Genomic DNA, 18,022 nt, shown 5'->3' with positions numbered 1-18,022 from the left:
TCACATTTATGCAGCAAATGTCGATGCATCCTGATTAGGTCATCGGTATATCTGGTATCAAGTATCAGGAGGTAGCCATGTTAGTCTGTATCCACAAAAACAACAAGGAGTCCGGTGGCAGCTTAAAGACTAACAGATTTATTTGGGCATAAGCTTTCGTGGGTAAAAAACCTCACTTCTTCAGATGCATGGAGTGAAAGTTACAAATGCAGGCATTATATAATGACACATGAAGAGAAGGGAGTTACCTCACAAGTGGAGAACCAGTGTTGACAGGGCCAATTCCATCAGGGTGGATGCAGTCCACTCCCAATAATAGATGAGGAGGTGTCAATTCAGCAGAACTAAAATTCATTTGCAAATTTAACACCATTAATTTGGGCTTGAATAGGAACTGGGAGTGGCTGGCTCATTACAAAAGCAGCTTTGCCTCTCCTGGAATTGACACCTCCTCATCTATTATTGGGAGTGTGCAGCCCCCCCCCCTTGCCCCCCATCAGAAGGGAGAGAGACATACCTCTCCACCCAAGAGAGGTGACAGCTGGGAGCCAGAAGTCTAAAAGTGGGTATCCTTGCTGGACCATGGGGAGGGAATACAGGTGCAGTTGCCCTAAACTGATCAAATCATCTAGTGATTTTCAGAAGGTGATCAGGAGACTTTTTGAGTTGCAAGTATGTTTATTTGCAAAAGAATATGAATAGAAAACTTTCTTTTTCTGTGCATTATAGAAAGCATATTATGTAGACTTTTTTGTTAAATGGATTTTGGCTTAGGACTACAAAATTGAAGTATTTATACAACTTATTTTAACTCTTTTTCTAAATAAAAACATAGTTGAACAAATCCATACAGATTGGCAACTGTTGATTGCTGCAGTTGCAAAACAAACTTTTTACCCTACAATGGGAAGGATATGCAGTCTAAAAGCTTTTTGGAAATCAATATTCTAGGAGCAAATATATCTTTACTGTCATATACACTGGAATGGTAGTAAAATCAAAGTAAAGCTCTGAGGAGAGATAGAGATCAGTTAACAGACTGTCATATAAGAATGCTACAGCTATAAATATAAACTTTCAGTAATCTCTGGCTGGTATACAAAGAACATCCAATGTGTAGTTAGTGACCTCATCTTCCATCTTTCACGAATTTTCTTTTGGCAGAGCTATGATGATAGTGGTCCAAAGATAGTTTGTAAGTGATTGTAAAAACAGACAGCTTGAGAGGCATTTGAGTTACTTTTGTTTCAAAGCTCCCAAGATTAACATCAATTTTTTAATTAACCTAAATTTTATTTTCATATCTTTGAATAAAAACATCAACACATATGCCAGGAAAAGCAGTTTCCATGGAGCAGTGGTTCCCAAACTTGTTCCGCCGCCTGTGCAGGGAAAGCCACTGGCGGGCTGGGCCGGTTTGTTTACCTGCCGCGTCCGCAGGTTCGGCCGATCACGGCTCCAAGTGGCTGTGGTTCGCTGCTCCAGGCCATGGGAGCCGCTGGAAGCGGCGGCCAGTACGTCCCTCGGCCTGCGCCACTTCCAGCAGCTCCCATTGGCCTGGAGCAGCGAACCGCGGCCAGTGGGAGCCGCGATCGGCCAAACCTGCGGACGCGGCAGGTAAACAAACCGGACCGGTCTGCCAGGGGCTTTCCCTGCACAAGTGGCGGAACAAGTTTGGGAACCACTGCCATTTTGAGTGTTGTTTTAATCCAGGAATCTCAGCATAGCCTAAATTAGAGGGTTGAAGGAAGAACTACAATGATCCAGTTAAGGGAATTTGACATCTGCTGATCCAGATTATGACTTCAGTTAAACTGGTGAAAGTGAAGAGTAACTGAGATCAGATTATTGTAAGCATTTACAAAAACTGATTCTGATGTTTGTTTGGAGGCAGAGGGGAAACAACATCAATACAAAGTAATGTCTCTGAATGCTGTAAAGAGAATACAGCTTACATGTTATACTGCTTTGGTTGTTTTGTCAGATCTGTGTGTAACAGTTTCCCGTATCCGTATCTTTGGCAAATATAGTAAGTATTTAACTCATATTTATGGAAGACTGGAGGACTTGGGAAGTGGTAATGGGTTAATAGAGCTTTCCACCTCAGGGCAGAGTAGGAGACCATCCCAGATCATTGAGTCTGATTCTCAGAGGTGTTGAGCAATATACATTGCTGGTACTCAGCACTTCGTAAAGTCAGTCACTACATGTTCAAAAGATACCATCATGTGCCCGTTGGATGGCCTTTTTACTGTAAACTGAACTAACAGTACTAGATAAATGTCCACATCAGGGTACCACCCCACATCTGACACTAATTAGCACCACTGTTGTCAATTTCAGTATAGAGACCAAGTATTAAATAAGTGTGGAAAACAAACTATCCTCTCACACATAAACATGGTTCCTCTAGGTTTAGGCTTAGGCCTGCTGGCAGGGCAGTGTGAGGAATGCTTGCCCTGCTCTCTGTGATGTAATCGGTCAATGAATAATTAAAGGACTTCAGTCTCTAGACGTAACAGTACATTTTTTATGAGCATTAAATGTGAAATTTTAAATTCCTCTTCATCTATGACTTGGTACAAACTTCTATTTATTTACTTTATTAGTTTATCTTGCACTCCTTCTAACTGTCCAGCACAGGTTTCCTAACTGTTTTTAATTGGACAAAACAAACAGCATATTTTCTGCTGAAACAGCAGCCTGCAAACAATTTAGTCAACATACAGGAGGTATAAGTAAGAAACATATTTTACATGTTTGTCCCCATTTTTAATCATATATGACTATTCTGTTTAAAAAAATTAAATATAGCCTAGCATTGACCATCTGACTGATATGTATTACAGTATTTTGCTGTTAGGATTACAACATTTTATAATGTGTGGCATACTTTTCAAGGAAATGAAAGCCAAAACACAACTGGTTTTTCAGTTGTCACATGCTGTTTCAGAAAATTGTGATGTTCCTTCTTGTATTTTGTCTGATTAATTTCCATGCAGTTGTCTGTTCTCATATATATTCTAAAAGAGTTGAATAAAATGAAACCATTTGTAATTTATTAGTAATTTCCACTGAGTTGGATTGATTATTGAATGCAGGACATTATCCGTATCATATCTGTTACAGCTGTAAAACATCCACTGGCTCACTATGTGTAGTGATGATGTCCAGTGATGATAAACTGCAGAACCATGTGATAAATTGCTGACAATGTAACCAGCCCAATAATCTGTCTCTACTGAGATTACTTCTAACACTTCCAACTGCACAGCAAATTCAAAGAGATACCACTTAAAAATGTGTAGTGTTTTTTTTTTTTTGTCCGTCCCCCCCCCCCCCCCCCTTTCCCCCAAACATGGATTTCCTTTGTCCTGGCCCAAGCCACAGGACACACAGTATTAAGTTTTGGAGCAATGATGGGTTTAAAATCCAATATCTTGAATTATCAGGGATAGTTTACAATGGAACACAGTACTTTTTACTAGCTCATGATATAGCAGATTGCAAATTGCTACATTATTATATATAGAAAAGCTATTTTAGAGGTTTCAGAAATCTGTTATAAATAAATTTTCCTTCTCACAGACTGCTGTTGGATTTATTGTACTAATGGTGTTTCATTTCACAAGCAGAAACATATTAAAATAGTATCAATAAATTGTTTTAAAAACTCTCTAAAATAATTTCTCTTTAAAATCTGTGATATTAAACAATATGCCTGAGAATATATTGTGATATAAGATTTGATTTTTGGATGACGTATACAATTCGTAAGTACTCCAGCCATCCCAAACTCATTCAGATAAAATTTTACAAAACACCACACATTCAAGTATACACACACATACATATGTTAAATGTGAAATATATAGTATAATACATTGATTAGTTTATTTACCTAACCCCCCCCCGAAGAGATCAGATGTCCTTGTGTGCTAACTCTTGCATTTCGATCTCCTGGTGAGCTGACAGTAGCCAAAGGTGGAGTGAAGAGAGAGAGGAATTTTTTATGTTTTATTGAAGGGAGTTTCAGAGAGTCACATATCTTACAACAATGTTTGCATCATGGCATTGCATCAGTGTGTGATGAGGCTGTGTCATCTCAAACCAGCATCATGAGGCAAATACTACAAAGCAATGTTAGGATGTTGCACCATGATTATTTGGTGGCTGGCTGTGACTCCATTCATTGATAAAGGGGGTTCCCAGCTCTTCAGAGTTGATTATTAGTGCTCTGAATGTGACAGTTAGTAAAAATATAGTGTGAAATTCTGGCTCCAGTGAAGTGACTTGTCATTTACTTCAATGGGGCCACAGGATTTCACCCTTTAGTAATCAGACAGAGAATTCAGAAGAATATATTTTAAGGGAAAATGCCTTTGGGCAAATCTAAATGGCCAGTCTTGAGTTTGCGGAGAGGTAACTCTGGGTTGTGCCTTACCCTAGGGCTGATCTTGTAGTCCTTATGCACATAAGATTCCAATTACAGTCAATGGCAGTCTGAGCTGCATAAAAATGACAGGATCAGGCCCATTATGTTAAAAATTCAGGCCGATACTGTCCATGTTCACAAAGAAAATGACTTCCATGAAATAGCTTACCTTTCTGCTGAATAGAGCATCAGCTGCAGAGCCAAAAATCATCCACTGCATAGAGCTTGTATTCTTTTTAATAAGTACCACTGATTGAAATGTACAAATGCTTTAGCTGTGTGCAACTTTAGTTTATTCTTTAATTGTAATATGCTTAGCAGAAATACATTACTGTCAGCAGGCAGCCCATGTTAAACTACTTACAGTAAAATAAGACTCTTTTCTCAGAAGCATAAAAGAAAAAGAATTAAAAATTGGTGATTTTTATGAAATAACTTTAGCATTTCTATTTGCCAGAGATGCAGCTTCTTACAATATATGCATGCTTTGATATGATTTGGTTTGCTTTTCTGATTGAAAGGTAGTTTCAGTCCCAAGCCAGTATCTTACATTATGATAAGCACAAATTAAAATACTGATAATATTCATGTTAGCAACAGTTCTTTTAACAATGTCTACACTTTTACCATTCAAGCAGGTAATGTTTACAACACCTAAAAAGCAGTCATTTTGTAATGATTGTCATTTAAAAAAACTTTTTGGTTTAAATATATAAATATATTTTTAAAATATTATGTCAAAATTACTAAATAATGCAAATGCAACAAGCAAGTTCCACAAAACTGAAAGTCAGGATTTGGAGCCAAGGGTCGTTTAACTAAGGAACCCCTTGATAAGTGAAGAGACACTGGAATTATTTTACTGGAGGATAGAAATGTTTTAAGTTCAGCAGAATAATACTTTTCATCCTGAAGAAAGACTTTGGCCCTGATTTAGCAAAGCATCTAAGCACGTTCTTAAATCCCACTAAGTCCTATGCTGAATTGGGGCCTTTATAGTTAACATTAACAGGGCTATTAAATGTGCACAAGCAAATTAAAACATCATTAGATGAAATTGTATGTTACATACGTGCAAAAGAAAGCAACCTGGGGATATATCTCATTTATAAAATAATATAGGGTCCCATCCTGCAAGCCTTCATGTTACATGAGTAGCACTTACGCAAATAAGGCTTCGCAAGATTGAGCCCCTAGTTTTCAATTATTTTTTGTTTTTACATATTTTGCATATTATATTCTCCATCTCAATATGAATTTGCATTATAAACCCAGACTCCATCATGTCACAATTCTTTTCTAAATCACATTCAGTGCTGGTGTAAGTGGGCATCACAGCCTCAACTTGAATAGATTTAGATCTGCATTACCCAGGGCTGAATTTCACTCATAATCTGCTTTCTAGAAAGAAACATTAAGAAAAGATTGCCCAGGAAGCCTTAACACCTTTTCCCTACATCTAATGTTGGTAGTCTAGACTAGAGAGATATTATTCATTATATATGGATTGTTAGGTGGCTAGACGGAGTAGTAACATCAGATTGTTCAGATAAAGTAAATGTTAACCAATACATCACTCTGATACAATGTATCATGAGAGTGCAAATATAACTATTTTTGAAAAAAGGTAGAACGATAAAACCATATAGTGTGTTATATGATGGTGTCAAGAATCTGGACCTGCAGCAGAGCCAGTCTCTGGGCAACCTAATGAGTGCAGCTGGCCTGTAGTAGACCGCATGAATGTCTTACATGGCCTGATTGTTGGGAAGAGTCCACAGACCAGTTCTGAAACCCAGCAGTTTGGTGGCTGCTCTCATTGCTATGATAGCACGTGCCTCAGACCCAGTCCTGCTCCTGCCTTGCCTCCAGGTAACCTGGTTCTGACCTTTGGCACCAATTTCTGACTTTGGCTTTGACCTTTGGCTCTGGCATCTGGCCTCAGCCTCTGTTTCTGAGCCTGGCTATTGACTCCTGCTCTAACTAGTAGGCCTGACTCCTGCTTCAAGCACTAGGCACAACTGCCTACATCCCAGTCACTGACAGATGGAATGGTTAGGTCCCGTCATGGCCTGCAATATAGTTGATCCCTGTCAATGTACAATGTCCAGCAAAAACATACATTTATAACAGCATACAATAGCAACAAGTTAGCTCATTTAGAACAATAGATACAGAAGGCAAAAAGTAACTAATGCAAAGCAAGGAAAATAGGGAATCTTAGAAGCTGCCATTTATAGGGGCTGTTGTGAGGAATACCCAAAGATTATGTACTTTAAAGTTTAGCCTTCAGCAGAGAAAGTGTCTAAAGTTTGGAAACACATGGCAGATTCACTTTCCAGAGGCCATTCAGAAACGGGGGTATGAAAGTATGGAATTTAAACGCAAACTCTAGGTGAGGAAAGAATGCTTTCTTTTGTTTAAAGTTCCCCATGTTCAACTCCATGAAGATAAAAGTTTGTTCATAGTTGTGTGAGTTTATTTATCAATTGTAGGCCTATCCCATAGCCCTATTAGAGGCAAAGGGAAGGGGGGCATCTAAATGTTGTTCAAGGTACATGGGGCCTGATTCTTTGCTCCAGCCAAGCTGTGCTTGGCGCAGGACTAGCGAGGGAGGGAAAACATGATTTGAAGGCACTTTTATGTTCCCCTTATCCTGGGGCTGGCCAGGGCCCAGCTGAGTCCAGAGCTGCTCTGACATCCAAGAATTTCCTGGCAAGTGAGGGTCACTGGGGTTCAGGAATGCCCTGACCATGAGCCCTTTCCCCCAGGAATGCACAGGAGGCTAAGAGGAAGCTGGTTCTACGCAAGTGAATGTGCTGTATCAAGACACCGAGGGTAAGAGAAGATTCCGGAGCCTTATTCTCCATAAAATTGTAGTTTTATGCTAGAATATTTCCATTGATTTCAGTAATGGTGTAACTGAGTTGGGAATCAGGCCCTTAGTAGTCATATGAAAGTTACTGCTTGAAGCCTCCAGAATGACGCATGCAGAATTACAGTGAAATAAGGCCAGGTTTGATGGGTTTAAATGGGTAGTCATTAAACTAGTTTAAGGCAGACAAAAAGGGTTCATTAGAATGACTTTAGGATTTGCACAGTTTGGTTTTGCTATTCTGTATCAGGGAGGTAAGCAGAGAGAGAATATATATATATGCATTGTCTACACAATACAATCAAACCCCCAAATTATGCAGGAGCATTTCATCCATCCATCCAGTGTTCCATTTTGCTACATACCGGTCACTATTGCTAGGGGCACTACAAGTAATTGCCGCTCAAACATGTTGCATTTTCAATAGTTAATTTCCCTTCTGATTAGGAAATAAAATATAGGATTTCTCCACCCTGCCCATACCATATTTTGTCATGCTAACACCTACACTATAGTCTCTCTTCTATAAGTTCCTCCCCAGCTTCCTTATTCAGATGGAAATTCTGTTTCCTCAGTTTGGACAATGGAAGGTCCATGGGGATTTCCTGACTCATCTCCTGTAAAGCAAAATTCTAGTTCAGGTCTCAGAAGTTTCATAAAATGTCGGTCTTCTGGGACTTTTGTAACTCTGTGAGCAGGAAGACTGGCTTCCCAGCATTCCCTGACAGGGAAGATGACCCATGCCAATAGTCATCTTGAGCTTTTCAGTGCTATACAGACTACTCGTCTACAGCCATTATTGTCTGGCATGTATGTCTCTCCTCAAGAAGGTCAATTGACTTGAGAGCCAGAGGACCTTCCATTATGAAAGAAACTTATTCTAATAACCTGGAAAACAAAAATCTAACACTTACTATAAAGCAGTGGTTTTCAAACTGCGGGTCGTGACCCAGTACTGGGTCGCGGAATGTAAGGCACTGGGTCTCAGTGGCTCTGGTCAGCACCGCCAACCAGGCCGTTGAAAGTCCCAGTGGCGGTGCTGCCCGGCTAAGGCAGGCTAGTCCCTAACTGGTCTGACACCACGCTGCACCCCGGAAGAAGCCAGCAGCAGGTCTGGCTCCTAGGCAGGGTGGGGGTTAGGGGAGGGCCACAGGGCTCCGTGTGCTGCCCCCGCCCCAAGCACCGGCTCTGCACTCCCATTGGCCGGTTCACGGGCAATGGGAGCTGGGGGTAGTGGTGTCTGCGGGTGAGAGCTGCACGGAGCTCCTTGCACACCTCCGCCTAGGAGCCGGACCTGCTGCTGGCTGCTTCCGGGATGCAGCGCGGTTCGTGGTGCCAGGACAGACAGGAAGCCTGCCTTAGCACCCGTCCTGCATCACTGACCGGGAGCTGCCCGAGGTAAGCCTGCCCCCCAACCCTGTGCCCCAATCCCCGCCCCAGCCCTGAGCCCCCCGAAACCTGGAACCCCTTCCTGCACCCCAAATCCCTCATCCCTGGACCTACCCCAGAGCCTGCACCTTCAGCCCAGAGCCTTAACCCCCTCCCACACCCCAATCCTCTGCCCCAGCCCTGAGACCCTCTCACACCCCAAATCCCTCATCCCCAGCTCTGTTGGGTCACAAGCATCAACAATTTTCTTCAACTGGGTCTCCAGAAAAAAAAGTTTGAAAACTACTGCTATAAAGCAAACTAACTCCCAGCACCTATTCTAGCTCTTACTGACTATTGAGTTGATAGGATAGATATATTGATCAAGGGAGGAAAAATCAAATACTAAATATTTAGTCCTTTTATAGGACTTTTTTATCTATAGAGCTCAAAGTACTTTACAAAGGTGGGTAAGTATGATTATCCCCATTTAACAGATGTGAGTGCCAGATGTGGATTTTCCACCCCCCTGAGCAATGCAGTTATACTGACATACGTTTGTTGTGTAGACCAGGGCTTAGCGCTGTCTCATCATCGTGCTACCGCTTTCAGCGTAGTTTATTTTTTTTCATAAACTGAAATTAAACAACCTCCCCCTAAACTTTCACTCCAAAGTTTTGACCATTGTTCACTATTTGGTGCAAGGAAAGTGACAAAATAAGAAACCTCTGTGGTTTGTCATTCTATGGAGAGCTGCTTCCATTTTTAAAAACATCAAAGACAACATAAGTGCTCAACAAAAGGCAGCGCTCATTGTCACTACTCTGTGGCCAAGAGTATAACAACAATTCTAATTTTCTGAACACAGAACCAGTACAAAAATATTCCTGCAGCTCAAGTGAGTTTAACTGAGCTTAACTTTGTCAGCTTGGCGCAGAAACCTCAGGCATATGGAAAGGATGCATAGCATTCCCGGGGAATAGGCACTATCCTCTTGACTGAGCTTACATCAGTTGTGTTTCTTCTTTTCCCCACACACACTGGTGTGATTTCTCCATTGTATAATTGAAGATGTTAAGAAGTCCTGCTGAAGATGCTTTCACAGACTGTATAAAGGGTGCATTCTTTTGTTTACTTGCAGTTCCTAGCAGGGTCCCGGTGCACTAGAATCTTGGGAAATACATGATGTTGGCACTTCTCCATGATCGAAGAACTAAACACTCTCCTCTTCTTTTGTGATACTATAATCTGTTAGCAAAGTAACACTGATTTCTGAGCCATTTGTGCTGCCTGTGGCTGACAAAGCTCTGGTAGGTGTGTTGCCGGGAGGCCGTGTGGGAAGCCTCGCCTTGCAACACAATATTTGCTTTTTAAAATGTTGCCGGAAACTTTTACTCAGCCAATAAAGAGCAAAGGGATTGACACAGGAATTGCTGAAGGCCAAAGCCCGGGAGAAAATAGTGACTATAAGATGAAAGGCAGAGGCATCTACGGAAGAGTGGTAGGTGAAAGATCGATACAAATAGAGAATGTGGTTAGGCAGCCAGCAGAGGGCAAACAAACCAACTAGCACCAGCACTGTTTTTGCCACTCTCTTGCGGGATTCAATCTAGGAAAAAATAATTGCATATCTAGTATTAATAATACATATTTATGTATTATGCTACTCCCTGGAGGGCTCTGAGACCCTTAATAAAAATCAGTCTACATACAATCCTTATTGAAAGGCAGCATGGCAACAAAGCAGAAACTAAAGCATTTTCATTTTCACCCTTACATTTTTGTGGCTTTGGACAGGGTGTTTTCACTTGGGAGCATCCGACTACGAAACTCCCTCTCCCACCCTTTGGTCTGATAGAACCCACTGAGGCCTCGTCTAGACAAGGATTTAAGGACGTGATGTTAACACGTTAGCTAATGCATTCTAATGCAAGCTCTGTCCCACAGTGTTTAGAATTTAATGAAAGGTGCCATAACTACTAAATTCAGTGTTGTCCTGATTCAGCAAAGCATAATCCATTGCTATTCAGCAAAGCATTTAAGCACATACTTAAAATTAAATCAATAGGATTTAAGCACATGCTTAAATGCCTTTCTGAATCAGGGCTATTGCTGTCTGCGTATACAGGCTGCACTGTGTGTATATATATCTCCTCAATATATGTTTCACTCTATATGCATCCGAAGAAGTGGGTTGTAGCCCACGAAAGCTTATGCTCTAATAAATTTGTTAGTCTCTAAGGTGCCACAAGTACTCCTGTTCTTTTTGCGGATACAGACTAACACGGCTGCTACTCTGAAACTTTACATAGACTTGTTACTTGTCTGTTGTGTATACTGTATATGTAAAACGTTTGCACTCAGATTAAATTAAGATTTCAATCAGTATGCTTAGACTTCTAAAAACTGGGTACCCGAGATTGTGATCCTTACTTACCTGTTTACGGGCATGGCCATGTTCTTCAGCTGGCATGTTGAATGTACTTTTGTACAATGTTTTGGCAATAAGAAAATAATAGACAGAAATGACAACTAGCGGTATAATATAGAACACCAAAAAGCAAACCAGAGAGTGAGCTTCTTGCAGAATCTTCTCAGATACAGGATAAGGGGCACATGCTTCAAAAGACACATTTTTTTCAGGATTGCTGAATGAATATAAATCCGAAAATACAGCTTCTGGGATTGCTAATATCATGGAGACAATCCAAACACAGCCAGCTTTACAGCAGGTCTTCAGAACTGCATCTGATGTTTGCAGTTCCAAGGGCTTAACAATAGCTCTGTACCTAGAAACACAACCAACACCATAGTGTTAGAAAACATGCAGTAATATTAGTCTTGTGGCACCAATAATTTAAATTTGTGGGGACAAATTCATGCCTGATATATCTCCACTAAGGTTAACATAATTGTCTTGGGAATTTAAAGGGGTGAATTTGGTCAGTTTTAGTTTTTAAAATGCTAGATATATACATAATTATGCATTTGTTCTTCTGTGTTTTGAAGTGATGCTAGCCTCTCCATAAGGAAGGCAGAAAGAAGCTCAAAGATGAACTTTAAGCATGTACTTAAATCCTGTTGACTTTAATTGTCTTGAAACTTTTGAGTTTTGATCATATGTCCAAAATAGACTGGTCTGCAAACTCCAAATTCAGTTTGCTTTGTAAACCATGCTGAGGAAAGGTGCCATCTCATGTTTGGAGAGGTTTTGTGTGTAAGTTAATATTTGGGGGGAGGGGGGACGGAGTTGTATATTCTGTATTATGGGTGCACAAGGGGAGGTAAATGGGGAATTGAGAAAGATATGTAATATAAAGAGCTTGTGTGGAGTTGCACATGCCCCACATTAAAGATAAGCATGAAAGGGTTTAATTAAAGTTTTGTTGAGGTAGACATAGCAACAAAAGGCAGAGGCGGGCACCTGAAGGGAAGATGGAGTGCTCCTTCCCAGTCTAGTTCAGCCTAGGAGAAGGGCCAGGAAGCTCCCTGACTTGGAATGAGGGGGGGACTGGAAACTGACCATTTTGCTACTCCAGATGGACTATTCTTCTCACAAGAGGCTTTATAAGTTCAGGGATGTTTGTTTTCCTGATGGCTGCAAGCCATTCCTTGGTTGCTGCTGGTTTGTTCTTGTTTTTGGACCAGGCAAAAGGAAACTTTGGCACTGATTCCTTGTGCAAAACAATCACAGCCCAGGTCACACTCATACAGGACAGTTTACACATGTATACAGAGCAAGATTTAAAATAATATATAGACACTTATAAACTGACCTGCTGTTGATTCCTGGCTGTACTGCTGCAACAAGTAGGCTGAGCCAGACGGGGGAAATGTGTGGACCTGGGTAAACGTGTGGGGACAGGAGAATGTGGAGAGGGACATAGAGAGGAAGGCAAGGGACCAAGAGGGAGGAATGGGCATAGGGAACTGGGGAGCGCATGGAGCCACACTCCCTGCTTTCAGAATGGATGAGCCCTGGATTAGGCAGATTGGGGAGATCCAGGGAAGAGGGCAGGAGACGGCCATGAAAGAGAATACAATGAAATGGGGCACAGATCAGTATGGAGGAAAGGCAGAGCCTTTAGTGGAGTTGTACCAATTTACACCAAGTGAGGATCTGGCCCTCTGTTTCTCCTCCGGGCAAAATTAGACACACTGCTGCAGACTAGAACATTAGTAATAACCTTTTACTTACCCCAGGCCCTTATAGCCAATCAGGACACAGTAGCTCATGGTGTTATAATTAACACGTTCTGAACTTTCAGAGTAATTTTAACCATATAATTACTGGATTAAAATATTGTTCCAGGCAATTATACAATGGCATCCAGTAAGAATTGAATTCAGAAGCAGTTGCCCATTGTCCTAATACCAACTTGGATTGATTTTTTTTTTCATTCTATATACCTGACCTAGTTGCTATTAACTAGTTTTTCTAGTTTATGGTATTTGAAAACCTTTTCCGTCCTTTAACCTTGAGAGTTCATATTGACTGTCTGTAGTCTTAGATAATTCATGCTCATTACACTGCTGCCTTCTATTTGTTGTTATTCAGTCATAAATAAAGCACATTGTAAATGCTTCTTAGTGAAAATGAATAATTCTGAATCACTTGTGAAGTCAGTCAGATGGAGGCACTTATGTGCTCTAATAATAAAGTATTCAGATTAGTCTGAGTTTAATTTGAGGTCCTATGAAGTAAAATGTCACTGGAAAAGCTACAGTAACTAGACGTACAATAACAATTAAAATATTGAAATAGTGCTATATTGCATCTCAATCATAGTGAGCAGTTGCCATGCTTAAAATTATTATTGTATTGCAATAGCTTTCAAATTATAAAAAGTCTTAAAAGTAATTTGAACTAACAATTTTGTTTATATTTTACCCCTAAGTGGCAGTCAATTTAGTCAGAGTTTTAAGGCCTGATCCAAAGCCCATTGAAGTGAATGGAAGGATTCCCATTGTCCTTAGTCCTTTTCACATGAGGATGTTGTTGTTCATCCTCATTGACTACTTCTGTACACCACTAGGTAGCACCAATATACAAACTATCTTTTCCCTGCTGTAAACCTTTTATCTTTCTTGATTCAGTAGAGGAAAAAATGTCTCTTACATCACTTCAAACTAATAAAAGGTCAGATTATTTTTTTAAATTATTTTTAAATTCACTTCATTAAAAATAATTATTTTACACTTTCAGAGATAAGAACTTATTTTGATCTTATATTGATCTCTTAACTTAAACAAATTGGAGTTGATTTTTAATGATTATTGGAAAAAATCATTTAGCTTTTAATGGGAACATTTAACATCATATTTCTCTATCCAAGGACTAAGTATTACAGATTAATGCAAAGTGATGGCTTCTTCCCTTTTATTCATTTCTATCTTAATGCACAAGTACTTCCTGACAACCCTAATTGCTGCAGACCTACCTGTCAGCACTGAGAACAGTTAAAGTGAACACTGATACTCCAACTGAAGTTAACTGGATAAAAGATAACAGCTTGCAGCCAATTCTTCCGAAGAGCCAGGTATCCACAATATAGCGTGTTGCATCTACTGGCACACAGGTTAACAAAAGAAGCAGGTCTCCAAAAGCCAAGCTGGTTATGAAAATGTTTGGAACCGTCTGCATTGATTTAATCTTGAAAAAGACTTTGATGAGTATAGCATTTCCGAGGAGACCCACTGAAATGATTACAGCATATGTAATATAAATTGTGCACAGTATTTCTAATCCTGGAAAGGAGTCTTCAGTCCATCCTTGATCTACAATATCGTTGTCAGTGATAGATCTCAGTTGTTCTGTAATATTGATCGATGCGTGTGAAGTCTGATTAGCTGAATGCCAGTGTGCCAGAGACATCTCTTTAAATGTGTCTTCTATCCAGGCTGAATTGAAATTGTTGAGAAATATTTAATTCTCAATCTGTAGCATGTCAGCAAGAAAGACCATTTAAAAGGTATAGAATTGTGTTTGAAATTAAGATTCCTTAGTACATTAACTAATTTCTTTCACCAATCCTAAATCCCAAAGTATGATTGGGATAATGCACACAGATCCAGTACTGAACTGTGTGGGAGGTGGAGAATTCTTTTATTGGCTTTTCAGCCAGTAGAGGTGGGGAGGGAGGAGTAAAAGAGAGATTCTTAAAGGTATTATCTGCAGTCATTTTTTTCTCATCGAGGTACTTGTGAATAGATGCTTTTTTATTATTATTATTATTATTAAAACAGCGATTTTTGCATACTACCTAGTAAATATTCCTTAAGGCTTTGTTAAAATATTTTTACAAAAGAAATGTACCCTGTACTACTTATATAGGAAACCTTTCAGGTTTTCAAAAGATTATAGGTAAGTGTAAAGTCTGCTAATTAAGATAGTGCTCCGCAGCATGTGTTAATATTGGATAAAAAACATACCGAAACACAGATAATGAACATCTATAGGAAAAGATATAGAGTCATGAAGCTGTGTTGATTTTTACTATTGTTTAGATCAGTGCCCTACAGAAATGTGGACAAATTCGGTTATAGCACAGTAATCCAGTGGGCTGCCAAAAGACAATTTAAGATAGCAAACTATGGCTACATTACTGCTAATGCTTACACACATGCTTAATTTTACCAGCCTGAGCAATCCCATTGACTTCATTAGAATGACTCGTGGTTAAAGTTAAGGAGATATATAAGGAGTTGCAGAATTGAAGCCTGTTCTCTTGTGATCACCCATATACCTGTCAGATATGACTGGTATGACTGATAACACAGATTTTTTGGCAGATAGTTATGGAAAATCTTTAGATTCTCTATACAGGAGAAGTCTGTATCTCCAAATATTAGTAACTAATTTCTTTAATTATTTTTAATTCACTGGTTAACAAATACAAACTACAAACTATTGAGCATGTAGATGGTAGAGCTGATAACACAGATCATTTGACAGAACAGTAACTTGGGCTACGTCTATACTTACTTCCTGGTCCGGATGTAAGCGATCGATCTTCTGGGATCGATCCCGGAAGTGCTTGCTGTCGACGCCGGTACTCCAGCTCAGCGAGAGGAGTACGCGGCATCGATGGGGGAGCCTGCCTGCAGCGTCTGGACCCGCGGTAAGTTCGGACTAAGGTACTTCGAATTCAGCTACGTTATTAACGTAGCTGAATTTGCGTACCTTAGTCCGAAGTGGGGGGTTAGTGTGGACCAGGCCTTAGCTTTCTTTGTTACACTACTTCAAAGTTATTAGTGCTATGGTTCTTAGTATCCCAGATTAGGCAATTAACAGTCAAATTCTGCTCTGAGATGACCCCATTGACTTGCATCGCCAAGATATTGGGAATTGGACCCACTGGGTCAAATATGCCGTTAATATAAGCAGGCAAAACTCTCTTTTTCCTCAGCTTGGGAAAGGGACGGATGATTAAGGACAAAGATCTGTGTCTGGAGTATTTTTTTCCTCCACATTCCCTTATTTAGCTGTTAGACAATAGGACATTCTCCTTCATTCGTAGCTTTACAGCATCCATATTTTGAATCGCTGTCTATTTCTCTCCACCAATCTATATAAAATGTGAATTTTTGATAGAGGGGATTTGCTGGATCTCAGTACAAAATCGAATTAGCATAAATTGAACTTGTTCCATGTAAAGAGATAAAAAAATCAGATCCTAAAACCATACAGGAATCTCCTGATTTTTCTGCATGACAGCCAAAATATCTGCACTCACCATTATGCCATATTTAACATTCAAAGATCAGAGGGGTAGGCAGGATACACACAGGTTGAGTCTGTGTAAAAAAAAAAAAAAAAAAAAAGTCATGGATACATAAAAAGTATGTAAGTCAAAAATTCAAATTAGGACCCTTTATTGGGTTCTTTTTAGTAGATAAGTTCTTATCACGCTCATCCCTCATAAGTCCCATTGTATGGGTACAGTGTGTAGGCTGCTCACAAATTTAGGTGCCTTTGAGGATGGCCTGATTATATTGTCCACCCACACCAGCATAGTTGTGTACATTATGCTTAATATGGAGTGCTGCAACTGTAGCACATTGTGACAGCTGAATGTCACATAGTTATGTAAAATGTTTAGATTCCCCGTGAAGGAGGAGTATGTATCCTCAAACAGTAGGAACTAATTGCTTTTCATTATTTTTATTCACTGGGGGACAAATACAATCAACAAACTGTTGAACAGCCACTAGAATAGCACAGAGAATGAAACACCAGATGTGTGTACCTAAAACTGGGATTTAGCTGAGATAAATTTGTAACTCACATTGGGATTATATTCAAGATTGGCCCATGCTGCAGTGTTCAGGTATAAATCCAGAGGTCAACTTCCCCAAAGTCTCACGATATTCAGACCCACTAGAGAGATTGGAGCAGGCAAAATTAAATCTGAGGCCCAGATTTTCCTCTGCAGTTTGACCACTCCGCATCACATTATTGGAGGATGCTGGACCTAAGCATATGTAGCTGACCCTGGGAAGATCACTTCAGTGTAAGGGATCCTCTGGTGGCCTGGAGACTCCTAAACCACCACCTCTTCCAGCAGCTAGCATAGGGGCATGTTCAGTGAAAAGAAGGTACATGATGGGCTTCCCTGCACTCTGGCAGTCCTCAGCTGCCATATTGGCCCCTTAGGGCTGCTGACAGCTGGCACAAATTAAAGCAATGCAGGAAGAGGGAGCACAAGGAGGGTATACAGCCCCCTTTTCACACACTCCCAAATTGTACTGTGTGCTCCTCAGCCAAAGCCAAGGATCTGGACTCTGGATCTGAACCCAGCTGTCACAATTTGGTGCGGGGGAGTGGTTCTGATGCAGAGTTTTGGATCAGGGCAATTCCATAATATTTACAATTTAAAAGCCGATGTTACCTGGGAATATGGGGACATATTTAGCCTGCTCTTATTTATCTCTAATGTATGGTAGTTGCACAGTACAGCTTTCCACCCCAGTTTACATGAGCATGCCAAATTCGAGCAGTAGTTTTCCTGCTTAGGTCTGCTCTTTCTACACACAGTTTAGATATTTACCAGCTTCGTACCTCCTCAGAGAGAGCTGTCAAGGAGAGGCTTGCCTGCCTGTCACTGATTCTTCCCAGGGAGGATTGGAAGCTCTTTGCATTTCTGATGGAGGTATTTTTGGAATCGGAGAGGGTCCTGGCTGCAGATTTACAAGCCATCCAGGCACTGATTTACAGAGCAGAGAATATTTTCACAGCCAAAGTTCTAGTAGATGGAAATTTCACTTTGAAATAAACAAAACTCCCCTGGATTTTAGGGAATCCAGCAAAATATGTGAAAAGTCACTAAACCCACAAAATGTGC

General features: G+C 40.3%; 1 protein-coding gene across 1 annotated transcript; it reads right to left on the bottom strand.

Annotated features, from left to right (window-relative positions):
- Positions 1 to 9,891: 9,891 nt before the first annotated feature.
- BRS3 (bombesin receptor subtype 3) lies at positions 9,892 to 14,553 on the bottom strand. The gene is made up of 3 exons (XM_065411236.1): positions 14,120 to 14,553; positions 11,116 to 11,467; positions 9,892 to 10,287 (listed from the first exon to the last, which is right to left on the bottom strand). Exons 1-3 carry the CDS (start codon positions 14,551 to 14,553, stop codon positions 9,892 to 9,894), a joined length of 1,182 nt encoding a protein of 393 aa, XP_065267308.1.
- Between the last annotated feature and the right edge of the window lie 3,469 nt (positions 14,554 to 18,022).

The sequence above is a fragment of the Emys orbicularis genome, chromosome 9 (genome assembly GCF_028017835.1).
Source record: "Emys orbicularis isolate rEmyOrb1 chromosome 9, rEmyOrb1.hap1, whole genome shotgun sequence".
Lineage (NCBI taxonomy): Eukaryota > Metazoa > Chordata > Testudines > Emydidae > Emys > Emys orbicularis.
The sequence above is the reverse complement of the archived record's forward strand: the minus strand, read 5'-3'. Positions and strand labels throughout refer to the sequence as shown.

Bases quoted from the DNA above. Each gene is read 5' to 3' on its own strand.
- BRS3 (XM_065411236.1), bottom strand. From the start codon at position 14,553: ATGTCTCTGGCACACTGGCATTCAGCTAATCAGACTTCACACGCATCG. The intron at 11,468-14,119 runs GTAGGTCTGCAG...TTGTGTTTCTAG, and splicing joins ACTGTTCTCAGTGCTGACAG to GTACAGAGCTATTGTTAAGC. The intron at 10,288-11,115 runs GTAAGTAAGGAT...ATTTTTTCCTAG, and splicing joins ATGGCCATGCCCGTAAACAG to ATTGAATCCCGCAAGAGAGT.